This window comes from Rhinoderma darwinii, chromosome 1 (assembly GCF_050947455.1).
Source record: "Rhinoderma darwinii isolate aRhiDar2 chromosome 1, aRhiDar2.hap1, whole genome shotgun sequence".
Lineage (NCBI taxonomy): Eukaryota > Metazoa > Chordata > Amphibia > Anura > Rhinodermatidae > Rhinoderma > Rhinoderma darwinii.
In genome coordinates, this window is record NC_134687.1 from 295,847,081 (window position 1) to 295,868,076 (window position 20,996).

At 43.8% G+C, this 20,996-nt stretch overlaps 1 protein-coding gene across 2 annotated transcripts; it reads left to right on the top strand.

The window, feature by feature from the left end:
- The first annotated feature begins 5,770 nt into the window (after nt 1-5,770).
- On the top strand, nt 5,771-15,202 carry LOC142647401 (uncharacterized). Of its 2 annotated transcripts, none has more exons than XR_012847580.1 (2): nt 5,771-6,518; nt 12,577-12,666. XR_012847580.1 is itself a non-coding variant. In XM_075825362.1 (2 exons), exons 1-2 carry the CDS (start codon nt 9,216-9,218, stop codon nt 12,873-12,875), a joined length of 2,346 nt encoding a protein of 781 aa, XP_075681477.1. In that variant the 5' UTR covers nt 8,987-9,215; the 3' UTR covers nt 12,876-15,202. The 2 variants fall into 2 exon arrangements, 1 of the variants encoding a protein (XP_075681477.1); XM_075825362.1 differs by lacking the exon at nt 5,771-6,518 and adding an exon at nt 8,987-11,262 and having other exon boundaries at nt 12,577-15,202.
- The last annotated feature ends 5,794 nt before the right edge of the window (nt 15,203-20,996 follow it).

Consider the following 20,996-nt stretch of genomic DNA (forward strand, 5'->3'; position numbering starts at 1 on the left):
TTTGCGAAGACCGAAAAAAGGGGTGTTTGGGTTGCAGGAGATACAATTTTTGGGTCAAATCCTCACTCCTCATGAATTCTGCATGGACCCCGCCAAGGTCCAGGCTGTGGCAGAATGGGTCCAACCTGCCTCCCTGAAGGCGTTACAGTGCTTCTTGGGGTTCGCTAATTATTACAGGAGATTTATTGCTAACTTCTCGGTCATCGCTAAGCCTCTTACGGATCTCACTCGCAAAGGTGCTGATCTCCTCCGCTGGCCTCCTGAGGCTGTCCAGGCTTTTGAGGTCCTTAAGAAGTGCTTTATCTCGGCCCTGGTGCTGGTTCAGCCCAACCAAATGGAGCCATTTATCGTGGAGGTTGACGCGTCCGAGGTGGGAGTGGGGGCTGTCTTGTCCTAGGGTACCAGTTCCCTCACCCATCTCCGTCCCTGTGCCTACTTCTCCAGGAAGTTTTCGCCCACTGAGAGTAACTATGATATTGGCAACCGCGAACTCTTAGGCTGGGTTCACACGACCTATTTTCAGGCGTATTGTGCAGACGACCTGTAATTTACGCGTCGTCGTTTGACAGCTGTCAAACGACGACGCGTAAATGGACTGCCTCGGCAAAGAAGTGCAGGGCACTTCTTTGCCACGTAATTTGAGCTGTTCTTCATTGAACTCAATGAAGCACAGCTCAAGATTTACGAGCGTCTCAGACGGCTCGCAAAATTCGAGGAGGAGCATTTACGTGTGAAACGAAGCAGCTGTTAACAGTCTGTCTTTTCACACGTAAATGCCATTAAATGGGCATTTGAAGAGTGGCGCCACTTCCTGGAGGGGGCTAGGCACCAGGTAACGGTCCTTACCGACCACAAGAATCTGGTTTTCCTAGAATCTGCCCGGAGGCTAAACCCGAGACAAGCTCGATGGGCGTTATTTTTTACCAGATTCAACTTTTTGGTTACCTATAGGGCTGGGTCTAAAAATATTAAGGCTGATGCACTGTCGCGTAGCTTCATGGCCAGCCCTCCTTCGGAGGAAGATCCTGCTTGTATTTTGCCTCCAGGTATAATAATTTCCTCTATTGATTCTGATTTAGTCTCTGAAATTGCGGCTGATCAAGGTTCAGCTCCCAGGAACCTTCCTGAGAACCAGCTGTTTGTTCCCCTGCAATTCCGGCTAAGGGTACTTAGGGAAAATCATGACTCCGCCCTATCTGGTCATCCAGGCATCCTGGGTACCAAGCAGCTCATTGCCAGAAACTATTGGTGGCCTGAGTTGCCTAAAGACGTTAAGGCCTACGTCGCCGCTTGTGAGGTTTGTGCTAGGTCCAAGACTCCCAGGTCCCGACCAGTGGGCTTACTACGTTCTTTGCCCATTCCCCAGAGACCTTTGACCCATATCTCCATGGATTTTATCACCGATTTGCCTCCATCTCAAGGCAAGTCGGTGGTGTGGGTTGTAGTAGACCGCTTCAGTAAGATGTGCCACTTTGTGCCCCTCAAGAAACTACCCAATGCTAAGACGTTAGCTACCTTGTTTGTCAAACACATCCTGCGTCTCCATGGGGTCCCTGTCAATATTGTTTCTGACAGAGGGGTACAATTTGTTTCTTTGTTTTGGAGAGCCTTCTGTAAAAAGTTGGAGATTGATCTGTCCTTCTCCTCTGCCTTCCATCCTGAAACTAATGGCCAAACTGAGAGGACTAATCAGTCTCTAGAACAATATTTAAGGTGTTTTATCTCTGACTGTCAATATGATTGGGTCTCATTCATTCCCCTCGCCGAATTTTCCCTTAATAACCGGGTCAGTAACTCGTCAGGGGTCTCCCCCTTTTTCTGTAATTTTGGGTTTAATCCACGGTTCTCCGTTTCACCTGGTAGTTTCAACAATCCCGAGATAGAGGTCGTTCATCGGGAACTGTGCACAGTCTGGGCCCAGGTTCAGAAGAACCTAGAGGCATCCCAGAGCATACAAAAAACTCAGGCAGATAGAGGACGTTCCTCGAACCCCTTGTTTTTGGTCGGGGATCTGGTGTGGCTGTCGTCAAAGAACTTGCGCCTTAAAGTCCCGTCCAAGAAGTTTGCTCCCCGGTTTATAGGGCCGTACAAGGTCATTGAAGTCCTCAATCCTGTCTCCTTCCGACTGGAGTTGCCCCCATCTTTTCGAGTACACGACGTGTTTCATGCCTCCCTCCTTAAACTCTGCTCCCCATCCTTGGCTCCCTCGAGGAAACCTCCTGTCCCCGTTCTCACCCCTGAGGGGGTAGAATCCGAGGTGGCCAAGATTGTGGACAGCAAGATGGTCCAAGGCTCCCCCCAGTACCTGGTCCATTGGAGAGGATACGGGCCTGAGGAGAGGACTTGGGTACCCGCCCGGGATGTTCACGCTGGGGTATTGGTCAGGAGGTTCCACCTTAGTTTCCCCAATAAACCAGGTCCATCTAGAAAGGGTCCGGTGGCCCCTCATAAAAGGGGGCGTACTGTAAAGGATCTGCCAGGCACAGCTTCTGTGTCAACGCCCATTGGTTATCAGTCTGCACCTGGTTCTATGTCTGTGAGACTGACTCCATCTTCCACCACTCAGGATGGCAGGCTTAGGAGTGGGAGAGCCTATCACAGCCTGGCCAGACGGAGCTAGCTCCCGCCCTCTGTCTATTTATACCTGCCTTTCCTCCTTGCTTGTGATTCTTCTCGTTTGGTTTCCTGGCCCTGTTGCAGCTTCTTGAACTATTTGACCCTGCCTCATATTGACCCTGGCTTACTGACTACTCTCCTGCTCTGCGTTTGGTACCTTGTACACTCCTGGTTTGACTCGGCTTGTTCACTACTCTCCTGCTCTGCGTTTGGTACCTCGTACACTCCTGGTTTGACTCGGCTCGTTCACCACTCTTGTTGCTCACGGTGTTGCCGTGGGCAATGGCCCCTTTTCCCTTAGCTTCTGTGTACCCTTGTCTGTTTGTCTTTCGTGCACTTATTGAGCGTAGGGACCGTCGCCCAGTTGTACCCCGTCGCCTAGGGCGGGTCGTTGCAAGTAGGCAGGGACTGAGTGGCGGGTAGATTAGGGCTCACTTGTCTGTTTCCCTACCCCCCATCATTACACCTTCCTTTAAAAATCCTGCGTTTTCCCTGGGGGGTGGGGCTGTTGTGTTTTGATTAGTGTGCGGACCTCTGTCTGACTCCTGTCAGTAATCAGATGGACAGATGATGGAAATATAAGGCTTGTTTTTCTGTCCCCTGGGGCAGGAGTTACAGAAACAGTCGAATGTGGCTGTTTCCGGAACTCCCATAGAGGTAAAAGGAGTTCCGAAAACAGTGTGGCAGAGCAAGCTACAATGTTTCTGCAACTTTAGGGGTTTTTGGGGGCGTCGGCACTAAAAGTGCTTAGGCCAGCATTTAAATATGGCCCTTGGTCCTGCTGCAGTTCCCCTTACAGCTGTGTGGGCGGGAGTGCCACTGTGCAGGAAAAAATTAGAAAGGGAAAACATCACTAAATCAGCACTGCGCCCCTTCATTCTCAGGATTGGGGGGATCCCAGAGGTTGGTCTCCCACTGATCATAAAATGATGGCATATCGTAGGAATATTCCATTACTTTATAAGATGGGAATAACCCTTTAAAGGAACACTAAACCCAAACATAAATGATAAAAATAAACCGGAGATAAACTTGCTCACGCTGATTGTCAGTCTGCAGGATCTTTCATTCCAAAACAATGGGTCTTGTAGTAATTTTGCAGAAAAAACTTGCTCGTTTTCTGCAGATTTCTTTCAGTTTTGGCTGATGGGGAGGGACTAAACAAAGGGACAGGGTTTAACAATCTGTATTTTACTGTAGAATGGGGAGACTCCTGAACCAACCTGTTGTATTACAGCCAGACACAGAATTGTGAGGTGAAGTAGGTGGGGAATGGCTGATCTCCCGGAAATCATATATGAGAATTCTTTTTATATTTCTAAGTGCAATATGAGACAAAATAGGATCAAAGGAAAGGAGGAGACTAAGGGAGGAATTGCTGTGATTTTTTTTTGTGCATATTCTGTCGTTTTTGTGTTTCTTTAAAGGAACACTCCAGTCAAACCTTACACACTTATGCCTAGTCCCGTCTCCATTATTTTAGCTTAAATAAATAGCTTGCAGTTCAATCTCAATTAAAAACATGAATACATTTTTTTGTTAGAACACTTTTTCTTTGGTTACTTTGGAGCTGTTTGCATTTTTGTTGTTGTTGTTGTTGTGACACTTAATTTTGAAATGACTATGAATGCAGTTTTTTTTATATTGGCCACTAGATGTCAGATATAAACCACATACCCACATAAGCAAAACCACAGCGCTTTTCATCCTGAACGATTTGACATAATTTCGCTATATATAATTAATGGGGGCATGCTGTGCTGCAAGATCGCCATCAGTTTCTGACTAATATAATACTAAATTTGCACCTGCTGCTACCTCAAAGACAATGCTCTATCTCGACTAGCACCATTTTTTACATTAAAATATTTGTGTATATGTACGCCAGTCATGAAGTTGTGTAAGAAACAAAAAAAATGTCTCACATACATAGAGACTTGAGCCAGGTGTGCTTTTTGGATACGTCTGCGGCAACTCGTAAATTAATTCATCTTAAGGCCCCATGCACACGACCGTATTTTTGTCCACACGTAAATGTTGGCGTAAATACGGGTCCTTGGTCACACGTATTCGACCCGTATTGCACCAGTATTTATGGACCCGTGCCCGTAAATACGGGTCCGGTGTCACCCGTATTCCACCCGTATTTACGGGCACGTTTTTGGCTGCAAAATTGCACTGAACTAATCGGCAGCCCTTCTCTCGATCAGTGAAGGATAGAGAGAAGGGACAGCCCTTTCCGTAATAAAAGTAAAAGAAATTCATACTTACCTGGCCGTTGTCTCGGTGACGCGTCCCTCTCTTGACATCCAGTCCGACCTCCCTGGATGACGCGGCAGTCCATGTGACCGCTGCAGCCAGTGATTGGCCTGTGATTGGCTGCAGCGGTCACATGGGCTGTAACGTCATCCCAGGAGGCCGGACTGGAGGAAAAAGCAGGGAGTTCTGGGTATGAACGTCTTTTTTTTTTTTTTTACAGCTTTATCTATATTGTGATTGGCAGTCACTGTCCCTGGTGCTGAAAGAGTTACTGCCGATCGTTTAACTCTTTCAGCACCCTGGACAGTGACTATTTACTGACGTCGCCTGTAATTACGGGTGCACACACGTAGTCACCCGTAATTACGGGACCCCCATAGACTTCTATGGGCCTACCCCTGCCGTAATTACGGCCTGAAATAGGACATGGTCTATCTTTTTCAACGGCACGGGCACCTTCCCGTAAGCATACGGGGAGGTACCCGTGGCCAATAGAAGTCTATGGGCCGTAATTACGGCCCGTAATTACGGGAGTTTTTACGGTCGTGTGCATGGGGCCTAAGACTGTATTAATAAATTTCCCCCACGTTCTACAGACAGTACAATAATTGTGCAAAAACATTTTCATACAACAAAGCATGCCAGCGTCATCGGTTACCTACCAACCCCTTAGGCTCTATTCACATCACGTTTTAGCCTACGTTTAACATATATAGTGTGAGACAGTGACAGGTAAAGTCATTGAGGGAAGGTACATTTTCCCCAGAATCCTGTCATATGTATCCTAGGCTCCAGGGAATGAGTATTTTTTGCAATAGAAAGCTCTAGCTTTCCAATCTCGGCTTAAGGAAAAGCCGGAAAAAGGGCCTGGAGTTGGATTGGGGAAGAGCATGTGATGGATGGTCAAATTGCTTATGTTCTCTGTATTAAATTACACTATGAATTATCAAGCAGGATGCCGGATTATGAAGATATGTATTCTCCATTCAGTTATGATCTCTTTCTGTTACTGCTTGAATCACAAGGGAATAAGTTATTACTTTGTGTTCTTCTTCATGGCCTTCAATACTGGTAGATAGGAGTCTGGCAAAACGCCTAGACCTAAAATAATCATTATATTTCCAATTAATTCTTTATCTCAGTATTTCATACACATATGTGAAATCATCGTATGGCCTTGTGGAGACCTCCTACATTTTTTATTGTTTGTAGGCCAGGATTTGCAGATGTTAGAAAGATCACGTGACCTCAGTGGGAAGGTACCCTATGACGTATTTTCAGTCTACGTGTAAAATGTTATGATTGGTTGTTCCATGAGAGGTAACACCCTGGTCAGAGGGGACGCCCTGAGGGTATATTAACCTATGTATCTTGATAATAAATGAGAATATTGATTGAGACGACAGATTGCTATTGTCTTTATTGATCTCCCGGTGCACTGCTGATACTTCAATTACCATATTTGAATACCACCTGACAAAGCAGAGGGAGCCCATTAGAGCACCCATCCCAAAAGGTGCTACCTGGAAGGGGTTTCTTCGACAGTTATGGTGCCGAACAGCCCGGGACCTCCTAATGAGAATTTTGTGCAAAGTCCACTAATCTGGAAGGACCTGGGGAGTCACTGAAACCAAAACCGCGCGGTAAGTAACAGACTTTATGTTACACCATTTGTTTCAGCCACTCTGTTAAGTCCCTGGAAACGTACTTTGTATATGTAAGTCTCTACAAAGGGGTCCCGTAATAATCAGGTCCTTTGTCAGGATGGTAGTGTGGTTAAATGGATTTACATGGGGGTGTATGTGACAAGTGTGATAAATGTGTGTGTAGTGTGATGTTGAATACATCTGTGAGAAGACATACATATCAAATTGTTGAAACTGTATGGCTCCCAGCCCAGAAGTAATATCCACTTCATAGAAGACGATATACACTCAGTGCAAGGAGGAGCAATTGTGTCTATATTGAATTTGCACTCAATACCATTACCCAGTGCAATAGGGAAAACTTTGAATACTGTATTAGAAAATCATTTATATTTTCCTAAATTCATTGCCAGACAGTGATATTGTGTGTAAGGGTCCATAAACCAGTTGTATGCATTGCCAGACTGGCATAAGGTGGGAATCAGTACAGACTGATTTCTAGCACATGATAATCCGGCATATACACTTTGATGTAAAATAACATCCAAGTAATTAAGTCTGTAGTAGTATAACATCAGACCGCTGGATTGAATACCGTTGTAATATAACATCCTGTATTCATTGAATGACCCTGACACTTATCCCAGGTGCCACCTGTGTCGTAGTAATATAACTACCCAGACTAATTACAGTAAAGAACATCGGTATTGGCTCAGACACAGAGCCCCTAAAGAAATCATCACCAACATAGATAACAGGCCCCTAAACTACAACCCACAGAGAGAACGGCTAAGGGGGGAGGATTACATATATGTTACCAAATATAATTTGCATGTGAAACCTTTCCAAAGTGCTAGAGGAAAGAGTTTGGGATATATGCTACATCACAGGCTGTATGAACTGAAAGACACACCCCGGCAGCAAGTGTTCTGCATAAGTGAAAGAGACGAAGGGTTTGTAGAAGTTTGAAATGAATGTGACCAACTCCTGCTTGAATCAATGGAAGTTCATGAATGAAGATTGTGTTGAAGGATTTGCTCTTGCAATTTGTGGATTGGCAGCATTTTGTCTGTTCTTGATGTTCAAAACAGTGAGGGATCAGAGAAACGGATATCCCACTGCTAGAATAGTCTGAAGGAACGACTTTTGATATTGATAGTCTTTCTGAAACTGTAAGATAGATTGTCTGAGATATCTGTCAACAGACTAAGGCCTGTCTGTTTGGAGCTGGGGAGTTTTCCGGAGACTACCCTACGCCCTCTGACCATGGGGTCAGAAAATAGTAAGACAAAAATGCGGGACAGCCCTGAGACGTGGGTCTCTGCCATCAAAATAGTAGAAAGAGCAAAAGGATCTGAGGCTGTGAAGGATTGTAAAAGAATGTTTAAAATGATGGGAGTTGGGTCCTATGGCACATTAGCAGAATGTGATTGGAAAAGATTTATGACAAATTGTGTTGGATGGTTGAAAGACAATAACATGGTGGAAAAAGCCCAAATGTGGTATGAGGTAGCACAGAGAGTGAGTAACACAGAACATAAGAGTATGGAAGCAAATCATGGAATAATGTATGATTTATATGACCCTTTAAGTGAAAAGCTCCTCACTAATGTGTTAACCCCTTTACAACTGCCAAACAGCCCCGCAGCAGCAACTGCGCCATCTCCTTATCCTGAAAATAGCAAGAAAGGCAGCTGCTGGACATGTCCACACTGTGGGCAGCAGAACCCCCTCACTGCAGGATATTGTGTCAGTTGTGGTACGCAGCGCCCCACTAGATTGTTTCCGTTAGTATCAAGTATCCATACACACAGGGGACCAAAACCAGTAGATGTAGACGGGCAACCAGTACCTGGGGCAGTAGGGGAAATCCAGTCACATGAAGCCACTGTGTATCGCCCCTGGAGCCCGGCTGATTTACTAGCTGTATGTAACACACTCCCAGACCCACGTAAAACACCAAGCGCTTTCCATAGAAAGCTGCGAGCAGTACATCTAGCTTACCGTGCTACATGGTCAGATATGGAGAGCCTGGTAGAAACAAAGGGAGGGGAAGTGCTCAAAAATCAAATTCAAGCTGCTATTACAAATCCCGTACCAGCAAATAAAACCAATGAGCAATCAGGACTAGAATACCTGAACGCTATGCAGCCCTGGGTAGATGCTACTCAACAGGATCGAACTGATAGTTTTATGTCATTTTCCCAAGATGTTAAACAGTCAGTCCCTGATTATGCCACAACTTTACAGCAGCAGTGGTTAGATCACGGGTATGAAGAAGGTGATGCAAAAGACTTGCGCCTACTAAAAATAACTTTTATGTCCGGTCTTAAGCCGGCAGTACAAGAAGCTGTTAAAAGATCCCGCCCCGACTGGCGTACATGCCAGTTTAATGATTTAGTGAGCATTGCAAAAGGTGCAGAGTTAGATTTAGCTCCTAAAAGAACTCGTCTCGCCCCGATGCAACAAAAGGGGGGCTATAGAGGAAGAGGCAGGGAACAAAAAGACACTTTGAGAACCCAGAGAAGGGATCTTAGCCAGATTACATGCTGGAACTGTGATAAGAAGGGTCATTATTCAGCCCGATGTCCCTCCCGTCCAGTTGAGCCTCCCAATTCTTTGATTGCTGCATAGGAAACTGGCAACCCTGATGTCTCCCTCTGCCCAGTGCTCCCCCCGACAGGTCCATCATTGATGGTGCCTGTTACTTTACCCACAGGGGAAAATACCTCTTTTCTAGTAGACACAGGGGCAGCCAGAACTGTATTACAAACCAAATATGTACCGGCAGAGTTGTTATCACCAGACTATATAGATTGTGAAGGGGTGGAGGGAACATCATTTCAGTTACAGTTAACAAAACCAATGCGACTGAATATACATGACACACAATCAATTGTCTCCCGTGTGTTAGTGTCACCACACACTCCCTACAATTTATTGGGGACAGATGTACTCAGTGCCCTGGGAGCAGCATTGGACTTTTCTTCTGGCACACCTACATTAACCTCTGCCATTCCAGAGTCCCTGCTATGCAAACTCCTTAGTATGGCAAGTATGCCGGACACTGAAAAAGCCCCCAGTACCCCTCCCCTTTGGTTGGCAGACATCCCAGAAAAACTATGGGCACAAGATAAGATGGATGTAGGAGTTTTAAATGTGCCGCCTGTACAAGTAAATTTAAAACCAGACATGCAGAACCGTCCTGTATGTATAAAGCAATATCCTCTGAGTCCACAGCAAGACGCTGCTATAGAAAAGGATATTAACTCCTTACTGGAAAACAATCTCATAGTGCCCATAATCTCGCCTTTCAACACTCCTCTTTACCCAGTAAAGAAAAAGACACTGCCCGGTCAACCTGTACAGTACCGGATGGTACATGACCTACGGGCTGTGAATGCTGTGACAATAATTAATACACCACAAGTGCCTAACCCACATACATTGCTCAACCAGGTCCCCGGCACTGCAGTCTATTTCACAGTTATAGACTTAGCCAATGCTTTCTTCTCCATCCCGCTGGATAAAGAGTGCCAGCAGTATTTTGCATTTACACATAGGGGAAGACAGTATGCTTGGGTAGTGCTGCCACAGGGTGCCGCAAACTCCCCTGATATCTTCTCACGTACCATGAAAGATATTCTGGACACCTGGCAGCCCCCCAATCAGTCCTCAGTTCTACTACAATATGTAGATGATTTGTTACTTTGTAGTGAGAGTCTGGAGAACAGTGAAACAGATTCTAAATCACTATTAATGTTCCTAGAAGAAGTTGGCTGTAAAGCGAGCAAGCACAAGCTGCAATTATGTGCCAAAACAGTTGTTTTCCTTGGCCACTGTATTTCCCAAGGTATGAAACACTTAACCCCTGACAGGCTGGAAATCATACAGAAACACCCAGTCCCTAGAAACCCTAAACAATTGAGGACTTTCCTGGGTTTAATAGGGTACTGCAGAGCCTGGATCAGGGATGCCTCTGCTATGATGCAACCATTATATGACTGTCTCACCTCTGACCCATTTGTACTGTCACCTGAGGCAATTGACAATTTTCACTCCCTGAAACTGTCACTGACTACAAGGCCAGCACTGGGACTTCCTGACTACAATAAGCCATTTACTCTGTTCTGCCATGAACAGGCAGGCCATGCCTCTGGAGTATTAGCCCAAGATCATGGAGGCAAGATGCGACCACTTGCCTATTACTCCCTTGCTCTGGATCCCATTGTACTAGGATCCCCGACATGCATACGCGCTGTCTCAGCAGCAGCAGCTTTAGTTGATAAAGCAACAGACATTGTACTTCAACATGACATTATTGTGCAAGTCCCACACGCAGTGCAAGAAATGATGAACACAGTCAAGACAAAACACTTATCAGTTGCAAGACTTACTAAAATTGAACTTACCCTTCTGTCCCCTAATGTGACTATCAAACGTTGTGTTGTTCTGAATCCAGCTACACTCCTGCCCCTAGATTCTGAACAAAAGGAGGGAGGAGTGGGGGGACAGGGACATGGACACCCCCTTATTTTTCAACTATCCACTGATGATGAACTATTTAATTTTGAACATGAACATGACTGTCAAAGCCTAGTGGATATGGAATCAAACGGCATAAACAGTATATTTGATGTTGCTCTGATTAACCCTGATGCTGAGTATTTTGTAGATGGATCTCGATATTGGAGCGAAGACAAAGGACATTTCCTCACCGGGTATGCAGTGGTCCACAATGGTAAGGCCGTCATACAACAGTCACTACCCTCCAGCAGCTCAGCTCAGGAGGCAGAACTAAAAGCACTCGCTGAGGCGTGTAAATTGGGTAAGGGACAGCGTGTCAACATATACACTGACTCCAGATATGCCTTTGGAGTTGCACATGACTTTGGGACAATATGGAGAGCCAGAGGGTTCTTGACCTCGGCAGGTAAACCTATAAAGAATGCAAAAGCAGTAGAAGAACTTTTAGAATCACTGCACATGCCAGACCAAGCAGCTATAGTCAAAGTACAGGCACACACTAATAACAGTGATCTCCTATCAAAAGGGAATGAGGCTGCGGATGCAGCGGCAAAGGACGCTGCTGCTCTCCCTCTGATGATTGTGAAGCCTGTTTTACAACCCATCACAGAGACCCTGTTGCGTGCTTTCCAGGACCAAGCACCCCCTCAAGAGCAAGCAGAATGGGAGGAGAGAGGTGCAGCAATAGGTCTAGGACAGTTGAGGCATCTTAATTCTAAGGTTTGCCTACCAAGAGCACTGTATCCAATGATGTGTGCCCTAGCCCATGGGAAAACACACTGTTCAAAGGGAGCTATGAGCCAGCTAGTGTTACAGACATGGCATGCTCCTGGTTTTCAAAATGCAGCAGCCAAATATACAGAGGGCTGCATGACATGTGCACAACACAACCCTGGTAAAACCACCAAAACACCAGCTAAACACACTCCTAAGTCCTACTACCCCTTTCAGCGATTACAGGTGGACTACATACAACTACCTAAGGTGGGAATTTATCAATATGTACTTGTTTGCACTGATTTATTTTCAGGATGGCCAGAAGCTTTTCCAGTGGCTAAAGCAAATGCAGATACCACAGCAAAGAAACTTATAGCTGAGGTAGTGTGCCGCTATGGAGTACCAGAGACAATTGAAAGTGACAGAGGTACTCACTTTACCCAAGAACTATTGAGGAACATATTAAAAAGCCTTGGGATAGAACAAGCATTTCACACTCCCTATCACCCACAAAGCAGTGGTAAGGTAGAAAGACTAAATGGAACTTTGAAATTAAAAATCCAGAAGGCCATGAATGAAACTTCTTTACCGTGGACACAATGTCTACCCCTGGCTTTATACTCTGTAAGAACCACACCAAGAGGGAAGGATAAACTTTCTCCCTATGAAATATTGTTTGGAAATATGCCAAAGACTGGACTGTATTTTCCTCAGCAGTTACAAAAGCATTATGACAATATGACCACGTACTTGGCTGCCCTACACAAACAACTGGAGAGGACACACAAACTAATCCTTTCTTCTATTCCAGATCCAAACTTTCTTTCAGGTACCCACTCACTACAACCTGGAGACTGGGTGGTAACAAAGATACACAACAGGAGCAGTCTGGAGCCAAGGTACAGCCAACCAGTAGAAGTACAGCTGGTCACCGCCACATCAGTGAAGCTCCAAGGACGAGCCAATTGGATACATGCAAGCCATTGCAAAAAGGTTATCAGCCCAGATGACGTCGCCTCGATCGATGATGTTGCCCTTGGCAGGGTTGGTGTTGATGTTGCCCCTCGTGGGGACGATGACTCAAGTTCTCAAGGAGGAAGTGGACAATAAATTCATAAAACATCATCAAATTATAACAGCATTAACAAACTTATCTGATTGTTGGATATGTACACACAGTCCCATAAGCTCAAAATCCATGCCATACATGGCTGTGCCCCTTAGTGAGAAAGAACTTCTTAACACTACATGTTGGGATCCCTCAAAGGTAAAGGATAACACAAAAAGGTATACATGGTCTAATACCAGTGTGCCCTTACCCATAGCAGGATGGATGGAGGATCCCTGGTGGCAGGTAAATCTAACCCTGATACCTGGTAAGGCACTGATTCTCACACAAAAGGAAAATGGAAAATGGGTCCCTAAAAATGTCACTAAAACACTGACACTAGGTGAGATCCCCATAAAAGGCATAAAGATAAGCTTCAATAAAACCCAACAGACCTCAGATGTATTTAGACCAAGTCTGGTAGAACGGTACATACATAATGGTAGTTGGGAATACGGCCATTTCTTCCCTTCAGGAAGTAAGACTGATTGTAAACGTTATCCAGGGTATATGGAAGAAACAGACTTACAAGGGAATGAAACCATGTATTGTGGATGCACAGGAGTATACCATGGGTCTTTGGGAACAAATTGTCCTTGGTGTGTATTACAACAGTCTTTTCCCCTAGTTCATTTTGCTCACATGTTAACCCTAGGAAGTATGCAATGGTTTGACCTTCCCCATGATATATATATAGTGTGCGGACACAATGCATATAAATGGATCCCGCAGACTACCACAGGTACCTGTACCCTAGCTAGGTTACAGTCTGCTACCTGGACATGGGACAAGGATGCACTTCCTTATGATAAAGTACCAAAACATATGCTGTACAAAAGGGAGGGAAAGCAAAAAGCCCACCCATTGGTACACTTACCTTGGCACACCAAGTTAGGATATGCTCTATCCATCTTTGGAGGACCAATTAGAAATGCACATAACATAGAAAAACTAGCAGAGTTGTTTGACAATATTACCGAATTAATATTTGATGCTTTAAATGTATCTTCAGTACTTACCCGACAGCTTATTACTGTTACTAACCAACATACACTTGTACTAGATTACTTAACTGCAAGTCAAGGGGGTATGTGCCAGATAGTGGGTCCTGCATGCTGTCATTATATAGATCCCCAAGGGACAGTACAGATTAAACATGATATTGAACAAGCAAAGCAATTAAAGGAGGAATTTAGGAAAGCCAATTCTGAAGAGGATTGGAACCTAGATTGGCCAGACTGGTTGTCATGGCTGAACCCGGCCTCATGGTTCAGAGGTATTGGAGGATGGGCTGCAGGACTCATGCAAGGCGCTTTACATATATTACTCATAATATTGATTATATATGTTTTTGTTAAATTAGTAGCATGTCTGATACCTATGCTATGTAAGAAGGCTAAGAAAATTGTCTATCATAAGCCGAAACCTTTTAATCAACAATACCCTATGTCACAGGGATTTTATACACAAGGCCAGAACCTGGTGAATGGATGAACACCCCACCATGTAACACTAAGTGTGTGTTCATTTATTAAAGCTTTGCCATTTATATCTTATATACATGTTAGGACTTTTATACAGGGCATGCTGTTATTGTTATCACCATATAGATATTGACAAAGGTAGAGTCCAACAAATCCAAGCAGCTGTGCAGACGAGCAACTACGGGACTTGTCAACGCACTGACGGGACCCTTTACCCAAACCTGAACTCGGTGATCGCATTATATTATTGGTAGTGGCCCTATTCACTATTTTGTTTGAAGTTTATAATCAGATAATTCTTAATCTCTGTATTTTAATATGAGAAAAAGGGGGGTTTGTGATGGATGGTCAAATTGCTTATGTTCTCTGTATTAAATTACACTATGAATTATCAAGCAGGATGCCGGATTATGAAGATATGTATTCTCCATTCAGTTATGATCTCTTTCTGTTACTGCTTGAATCACAAGGGAATAAGTTATTACTTTGTGTTCTTCTTCATGGCCTTCAATACTGGTAGATAGGAGTCTGGCAAAACGCCTAGACCTAAAATAATCATTATATTTCCAATTAATTCTTTATCTCAGTATTTCATACACATATGTGAAATCATCGTATGGCCTTGTGGAGACCTCCTACATTTTTTATTGTTTGTAGGCCAGGATTTGCAGATGTTAGAAAGATCACGTGACCTCAGTGGGAAGGTACCCTATGACGTATTTTCAGTCTACGTGTAAAATGTTATGATTGGTTGTTCCATGAGAGGTAACACCCTGGTCAGAGGGGACGCCCTGAGGGTATATTAACCTATGTATCTTGATAATAAATGAGAATATTGATTGAGACGACAGATTGCTATTGTCTTTATTGATCTCCCGGTGCACTGCTGATACTTCAATTACCATATTTGAATACCACCTGACAAAGCAGAGGGAGCCCATTAGAGCACCCATCCCAAAAGGTGCTACCTGGAAGGGGTTTCTTCGACAAGCAGGACGGGTTCCCCAATCCCTAGTCCATCTCCGTTTGTAGGACAAGGCTGCTGCTCAATTAGCTGCACCTGCAGCCTGTATATAAAAAGGTGCAGACACAGTGTGTGAAAATCTCACGCCTGACTCAGACCGGAGACTACTAAGTCTGGAGTAGCCTGTATTCTATGTGAGTAAAGACCTGTGTTACTTTGTGTCCAGTGCCTGGTAGGAAGGCACTTGGTATAGTTAGATAATATCTTGTTTAGTTAGTGCTCAGCCGAGCAAGATTTATTTAGTATTTTGACTTGTTGTACAAGAGGCTGTTTTTTTGACAAGAATAAAACACAGGCAAATCTCTGTTATGAACTTTAATGCACGGTGTCCCTGTCTCTGGCTACAAAGAAACCGCTGTACCAACCCCTCCTGATGCTAAACCCTCACAATAGCCTTAGTACGTACCTGGTGTGCATCTATTGCATATATAGTCTTTTTTTTCCTTTTGTGTCATCTCATAGTCATGCTTTTTTTCTAGTTAAAAGAATGTATGTACTTATTGCCACCTGCTCCTGGAAAAATATACTGAGATGAAACCTGCATGTAGATCCCCCAACGTCTTTTAATATGCGTACATGCAGCTTCTCCTCTGATTCATCTCTCAGCTTGATAAACAAGTACAAAAAAATTCAAGCAAATAAAATCACAGATTTCTTTAACTTTGATGAAGTGTATAGTTTGAAAACATCAATAAAATACACTACAAGAATTAAAAGGAATGTGTCGCTAGAGATTTTTTATTTTTTTAGTTAAACATTTAGCATATAAATGATTAGACATTGTTCTAATTTTTTTTCATTTTTTCACAAGTCAGGAAATATTATAAATTAGATTCTAATTTATAACATTTCCATGTGCTGGTCACTAGAGGGAGCAATTCCCAAAATTGCAGCATTGCAACGTGGTAAAGCAACCACATTGCTTTATGCTGCAAAATTGGAGAAGATACACTCGCTCTAGTGTGCTTCAATTAATCCCCCTCCTTTATCCTGGCTAGTGCCAGGAGAAAGGAGGGGGTTGAATGTTCAAACCTCCTACACTGTGTGCCGCCATTTTTTGAGCGAATGCACAGTGTAGTAGGCTTTCATACAGTGGTAATCACACAGTAAAACACGAACAAACACAAACATAACTTACCTGCTCCTGCCGCCGCTCCGTCCGCTCCCTTCGCTCCTAGTCCTTGCTTCTGAACACATGTCCGGAAGCCGCGACCAGAAGTAGTCATCTTACTGTCCGGCTGCGGCTTCCGGTCCACATGAAAATGGCGCCGGATGTCGCTCGGCCAAAGACCTTCCTTTTGGACTGTGTGGGAGCGGCGCATGCGCCGTTCCCACACAGGCGGCGTACACCATAGTGAATGGAACGGCTCCCGTTCACATTCTCTATGGGGATGTATGTGCCGTATTCCATCTCTGTATGTGTCGTTAATCGACACATACAGAGATGAAGAAAAAAAATGGCAGCCCCCATAGTGAGGTAAAAGTTAGAAAAAAGTAAAACCCAAACACACAAATAAATAAAATGTATTTTAATAACACACTAAAAGTAAATTTATATAAAAAATTTTTTTTTTCAAGATACCTGTCCTTTAAAAATTTCTTCTAATCATATGGGAAAGGTGTATAGTGGTGTGCCAGCTTAAGTTAGGTTCACATCACGTTTTTGCCTCTATGTTCAGCATATACATCAGGAAAATCTATTGACCTCTGTCTAATGTGTCCATGGGCTATCATTAGTTAGACCTTTTGGCGTACATATTTTTTAAAAGGAGTCTATGGTAGACATAGGTAGCTGTATAGGCATGCAGTTGCATATGTCTGGGGCATACGTTTCAAATGATCCAACAGAACGGAATTGCTAAATGTGATGTGAACCTAGCCTTAGGCAGGAGAATCAACTACAACGTAGGCAGTTGGCTTTCTTGTCTATACTTCACACCAATCATGAATTACATATCTCAGAGATACTGAAGGAAATTCACAAAGCAAAATGTAGAGTACGCCAGCTAGGAGGTGGCGCAAGGAAGAGAAAGGTGTTTATTGTACATGTATTATGAGATGTGCCAAATTTATCATACAGCATCATATAGAAGTTTCTGCTTGTCTGGTCTACCTTTATTCTGTCTAACTTTGAGGCTCTGTCACCAGATTATAAATGCCCTATCTCCTACATAATCTGACCGGCGCTGTAATGTAGATAACAACAGTGGTTTTTATTATGAAAAATTATAATTTTTGAGCAAGTTATGAGCAATTTTAGATTTATTCTTAATAGACAACTTGCACTCAGCACAGCGTGATCTTGCGAGATCACGCAGTGCTGTCACATACACCCACAGTAACTTTACTGAAGTGTCTTGAGCGTGAATAGACATCGCCTCCAGCCAGGATGCGATGTCTATTCACACTCCCGACACTTCGGTAAAGTTTGTGTGGGACTTACTCGCACAGCATGATCTCTCTGTGCTGTGATTTGCAGCGTGATCTCACGAGATCACGCTGTGCAGTGATTAAGTCCCACACAAACTTTACCGAAGTGTCGGGAGTATGAATAGACATCACGTCCTGGCTGGAGGTGATGTCTATTCACTCTCAAGACACTTCAGTAAAGTTACTGTGGGTGTAAGTGACAACACATCTTGCAAGATCACCCTGTGCTGAGTACAAATGGACATGAATGGAGAGAAGTGTATGACGCTGATTGATCAGAGTCATACACTTCTCTTTACAACGCCCACTTGGTCAAAAGTTAAAAAACACCCAGTTGGGCATTAAGAAACTAATTAGCATAAATCTAAAATTGCTCATAACTTGCTTAAAAATGATAGTTTTTCAAAATAAAAACCACTGTTGTGATCTACATTACAGCGCCGATCAGATTATGTGGGAGATAGGGCACTTATAATCTGGTGACTGAGGTTCTTTAATATAGTATTAATAAATCTTTCACACAGTTTTTTTAAAATATTGGTGTATTTTATTTTTTTTATATCGGTGTAGGCCGTGTCCATCGTGGGTTTGTTCAGGATTTTCTCTGTTGACTTCAATGGAGAAAACTGTGATTGTAGTTTTCCAACTCGCAGTCCTGGGAACATTATTAGTACATTATGTGCAACACAGAACAGTGACCCATATTGCTTACCATGTAGTATCATGTAATGTATATGCAAATTCTCCAGCACTATAGTCTTCCGTAGCGGAGCATATGTCGCACCAACACTGAATGCGCTGAGTTGGCTGGTAACTTGCGGTAATCTTGTTGTGTTCTCAGGGGCCTTTCATGGGTTTCTCCCTTGACTTCATGTGCACTCCTGGTTGTGCCAAAGGGTTACTTCTAAGGCTGGATTCACACGAGCACATTACGTCCGTAATGGACGGACGTATTTCGGCCGCAAGTCCCGGACCGAACGCACTGCAGGGATCCGGGCTCCTAGCATCATACTTATGTATGATGCTAGGAGTCCCTGCCTCGCTGCCGGAAAACTGTCCCGTACTGTAATCATGTTTTCAGTACTGGACAGTAGTTCCACGGAGAGGCAGGGACTCCTAGCATCGTACATAACTATGATGCTAGGAGCCCGGCTCCCTGCAGTGTGTTCGGTCCAGGACTTGCAGCCGAAATACGTCCGTCCATTACGGACGTAATGTGCTCGTGTAAATCCAGCCTTATACTTGGTATACATCTTCTGGTTCTCTTGCCAATGAAGGAGCCCGTGGCGTAAGTTATTTCTTAACATTTGTTAGAAGAAAAAAAATAATTATATTTATTTCACTTTCCGTTTCCTAGAACTGAATGAATATTTTTTTCTTTTTTTGTCCAAGAGAAGCATTAGGTAAAGGAGGAGTATGATCTACTCACCTATCTTAGATTCCTTTGAAGCAAAGGGGGCTTTAAAGTTACATGACCACCGAAGGGGCTGACATGCTATGTTAGTCCATCCCCCCATCTGCACTGGCCCATCCAGAAGAGAAAGAAGACATGCCCATAATAGCAGTCGCTTCAGGTGACCAGTGGAACCTGAAACCTTGGCTTAGATACAGAGGGTTGGGACTGAGTACATCGAAAGTTGGCCATGTTATTGCTTTTGAAGTTTGCATTCTGCCATCAATCTGTCAATCAAGATACATGACGTCTGTCTTTGGTTGCCCCTTCAATGATCTACTGGAAGTCAAATCTATTAGGGTTAGTATGCAGATTGTCATTGTTGGTGTACAGCTGCTGTCCACCACATCAATTGTTATGCCTATTCTTGGAAAGCCATGTTTAGAATAACACAGAAGATATCGAAGAAGTGTTATAATTGTTTTTTGTTTTGTTTTTTTGAGAAAAAACTGTTAATAAAGACAGACAATAGACCGTCTTTTAGGCAATCTTCAGCTGCTATGGATTTTGGGTGATAGTTGGAAATAACCAAAAGAAGAAAAGATGCACAGCGCTTCCAAACACTTCTGCCCTTTTATTGTACTGACCAGCGCAGGTCTTAACTCCCAGACACCCGCCCATATAAACTTCTGACATGTCTCTGTGACATCTACAAGTGAAGAAGATGTCAGCATGCCATTCAACCTTTCTTTATTGGGATAAACACAGAACAGGGTTTCAGCTCAGAATATAGCCTTCCTCAAGGTTGGGAAAGGCTCTAATCTGATCAAAAATGTCACTTTATGGCAGCCGAATTCTTCTTTTATAGATTTAATTGATGATGGACTAGCCTGAATGGATAGACTCTTAACTATCCTTTAAAGTCATTTGAACATAGTGTTGTTACTACTACTTATCTGGTCCATAGGTTGTAACTACTGCAGCTGAAATGGGTGAGCTGTAAGACCAGACAAAACCAGGGCCGATTCAAGCTTTTCTGCTGCGTGAGGCGAAAATTGAAATGGCGCCCCCCGGATTTTGATTAACATCCCCCAGGCTGTTCTACATCGCCAGTAGCCTCCTCCAACTCTTGCGGAGTCGCCGTTGCAGCGATGAAGCCGGGCAGAGTACACCTCGCTGCACGGTGCGTGCCCAAGGAGTACAAGGCAATGGCGCATCCGAGAAAGTTGGAGGAAACATGTAGTGATGTATAACAGCCAGAGGGATGTCAATCAAGTATGGAAAGGTGGGTTTGGAGGCAGAACTATGTGGCTCTTCAGGATAGCAGTCTATTTAGTGGGCGCTGTCCTTTAATTTTAGATTGTTGTTTGTGAATCTCTATGGTGATGGCGCAGGGCGGCGTATTTAAGCACGCCACTGATGCCAATTTTTATGTCAGAAGAAGCGCTGTACAGCACGAAACAAGCTGTAACCTCAGAGCTCTCTGCATGTCCTCCCTTTATTTTTCTTGTGCCAAAATAAAGAAGACTTTTACGCTATTCTGTTTTAATTTTTTATGGTTCTCTTTTATGTTTTAATCGATGCCTACGTTTTTGCTGAGCATCACCAAATGATTGAATTTGGAATCCTTGTTATTACATCTGTTGGTGTAAATGGACATTTCTCTATGTAGTAGTGCCAACTCCTTCCTCCTACTGGTTTATTTCTGCAGTTTGCCGCTCAGATGTCTTCAGCTTCTCACTTTTCAAACTTTTCTGCACCTATAAACAAAGATAAAATTCTCATGGTGCCA

What these genes read in the sequence shown, in the direction of transcription:
- LOC142647401 (XM_075825362.1), top strand. Translation starts at nt 9,216, where the DNA reads ATGGTGCCTGTTACTTTACCCACAGGGGAAAATACCTCTTTTCTAGTA. An exon ending in GTATGCAGTGGTCCACAATG is followed by an intron (nt 11,263 to 12,576) that starts GTAAGGCCGTCA and finishes CTTCTATTCCAG; the next exon opens with ATCCAAACTTTCTTTCAGGT.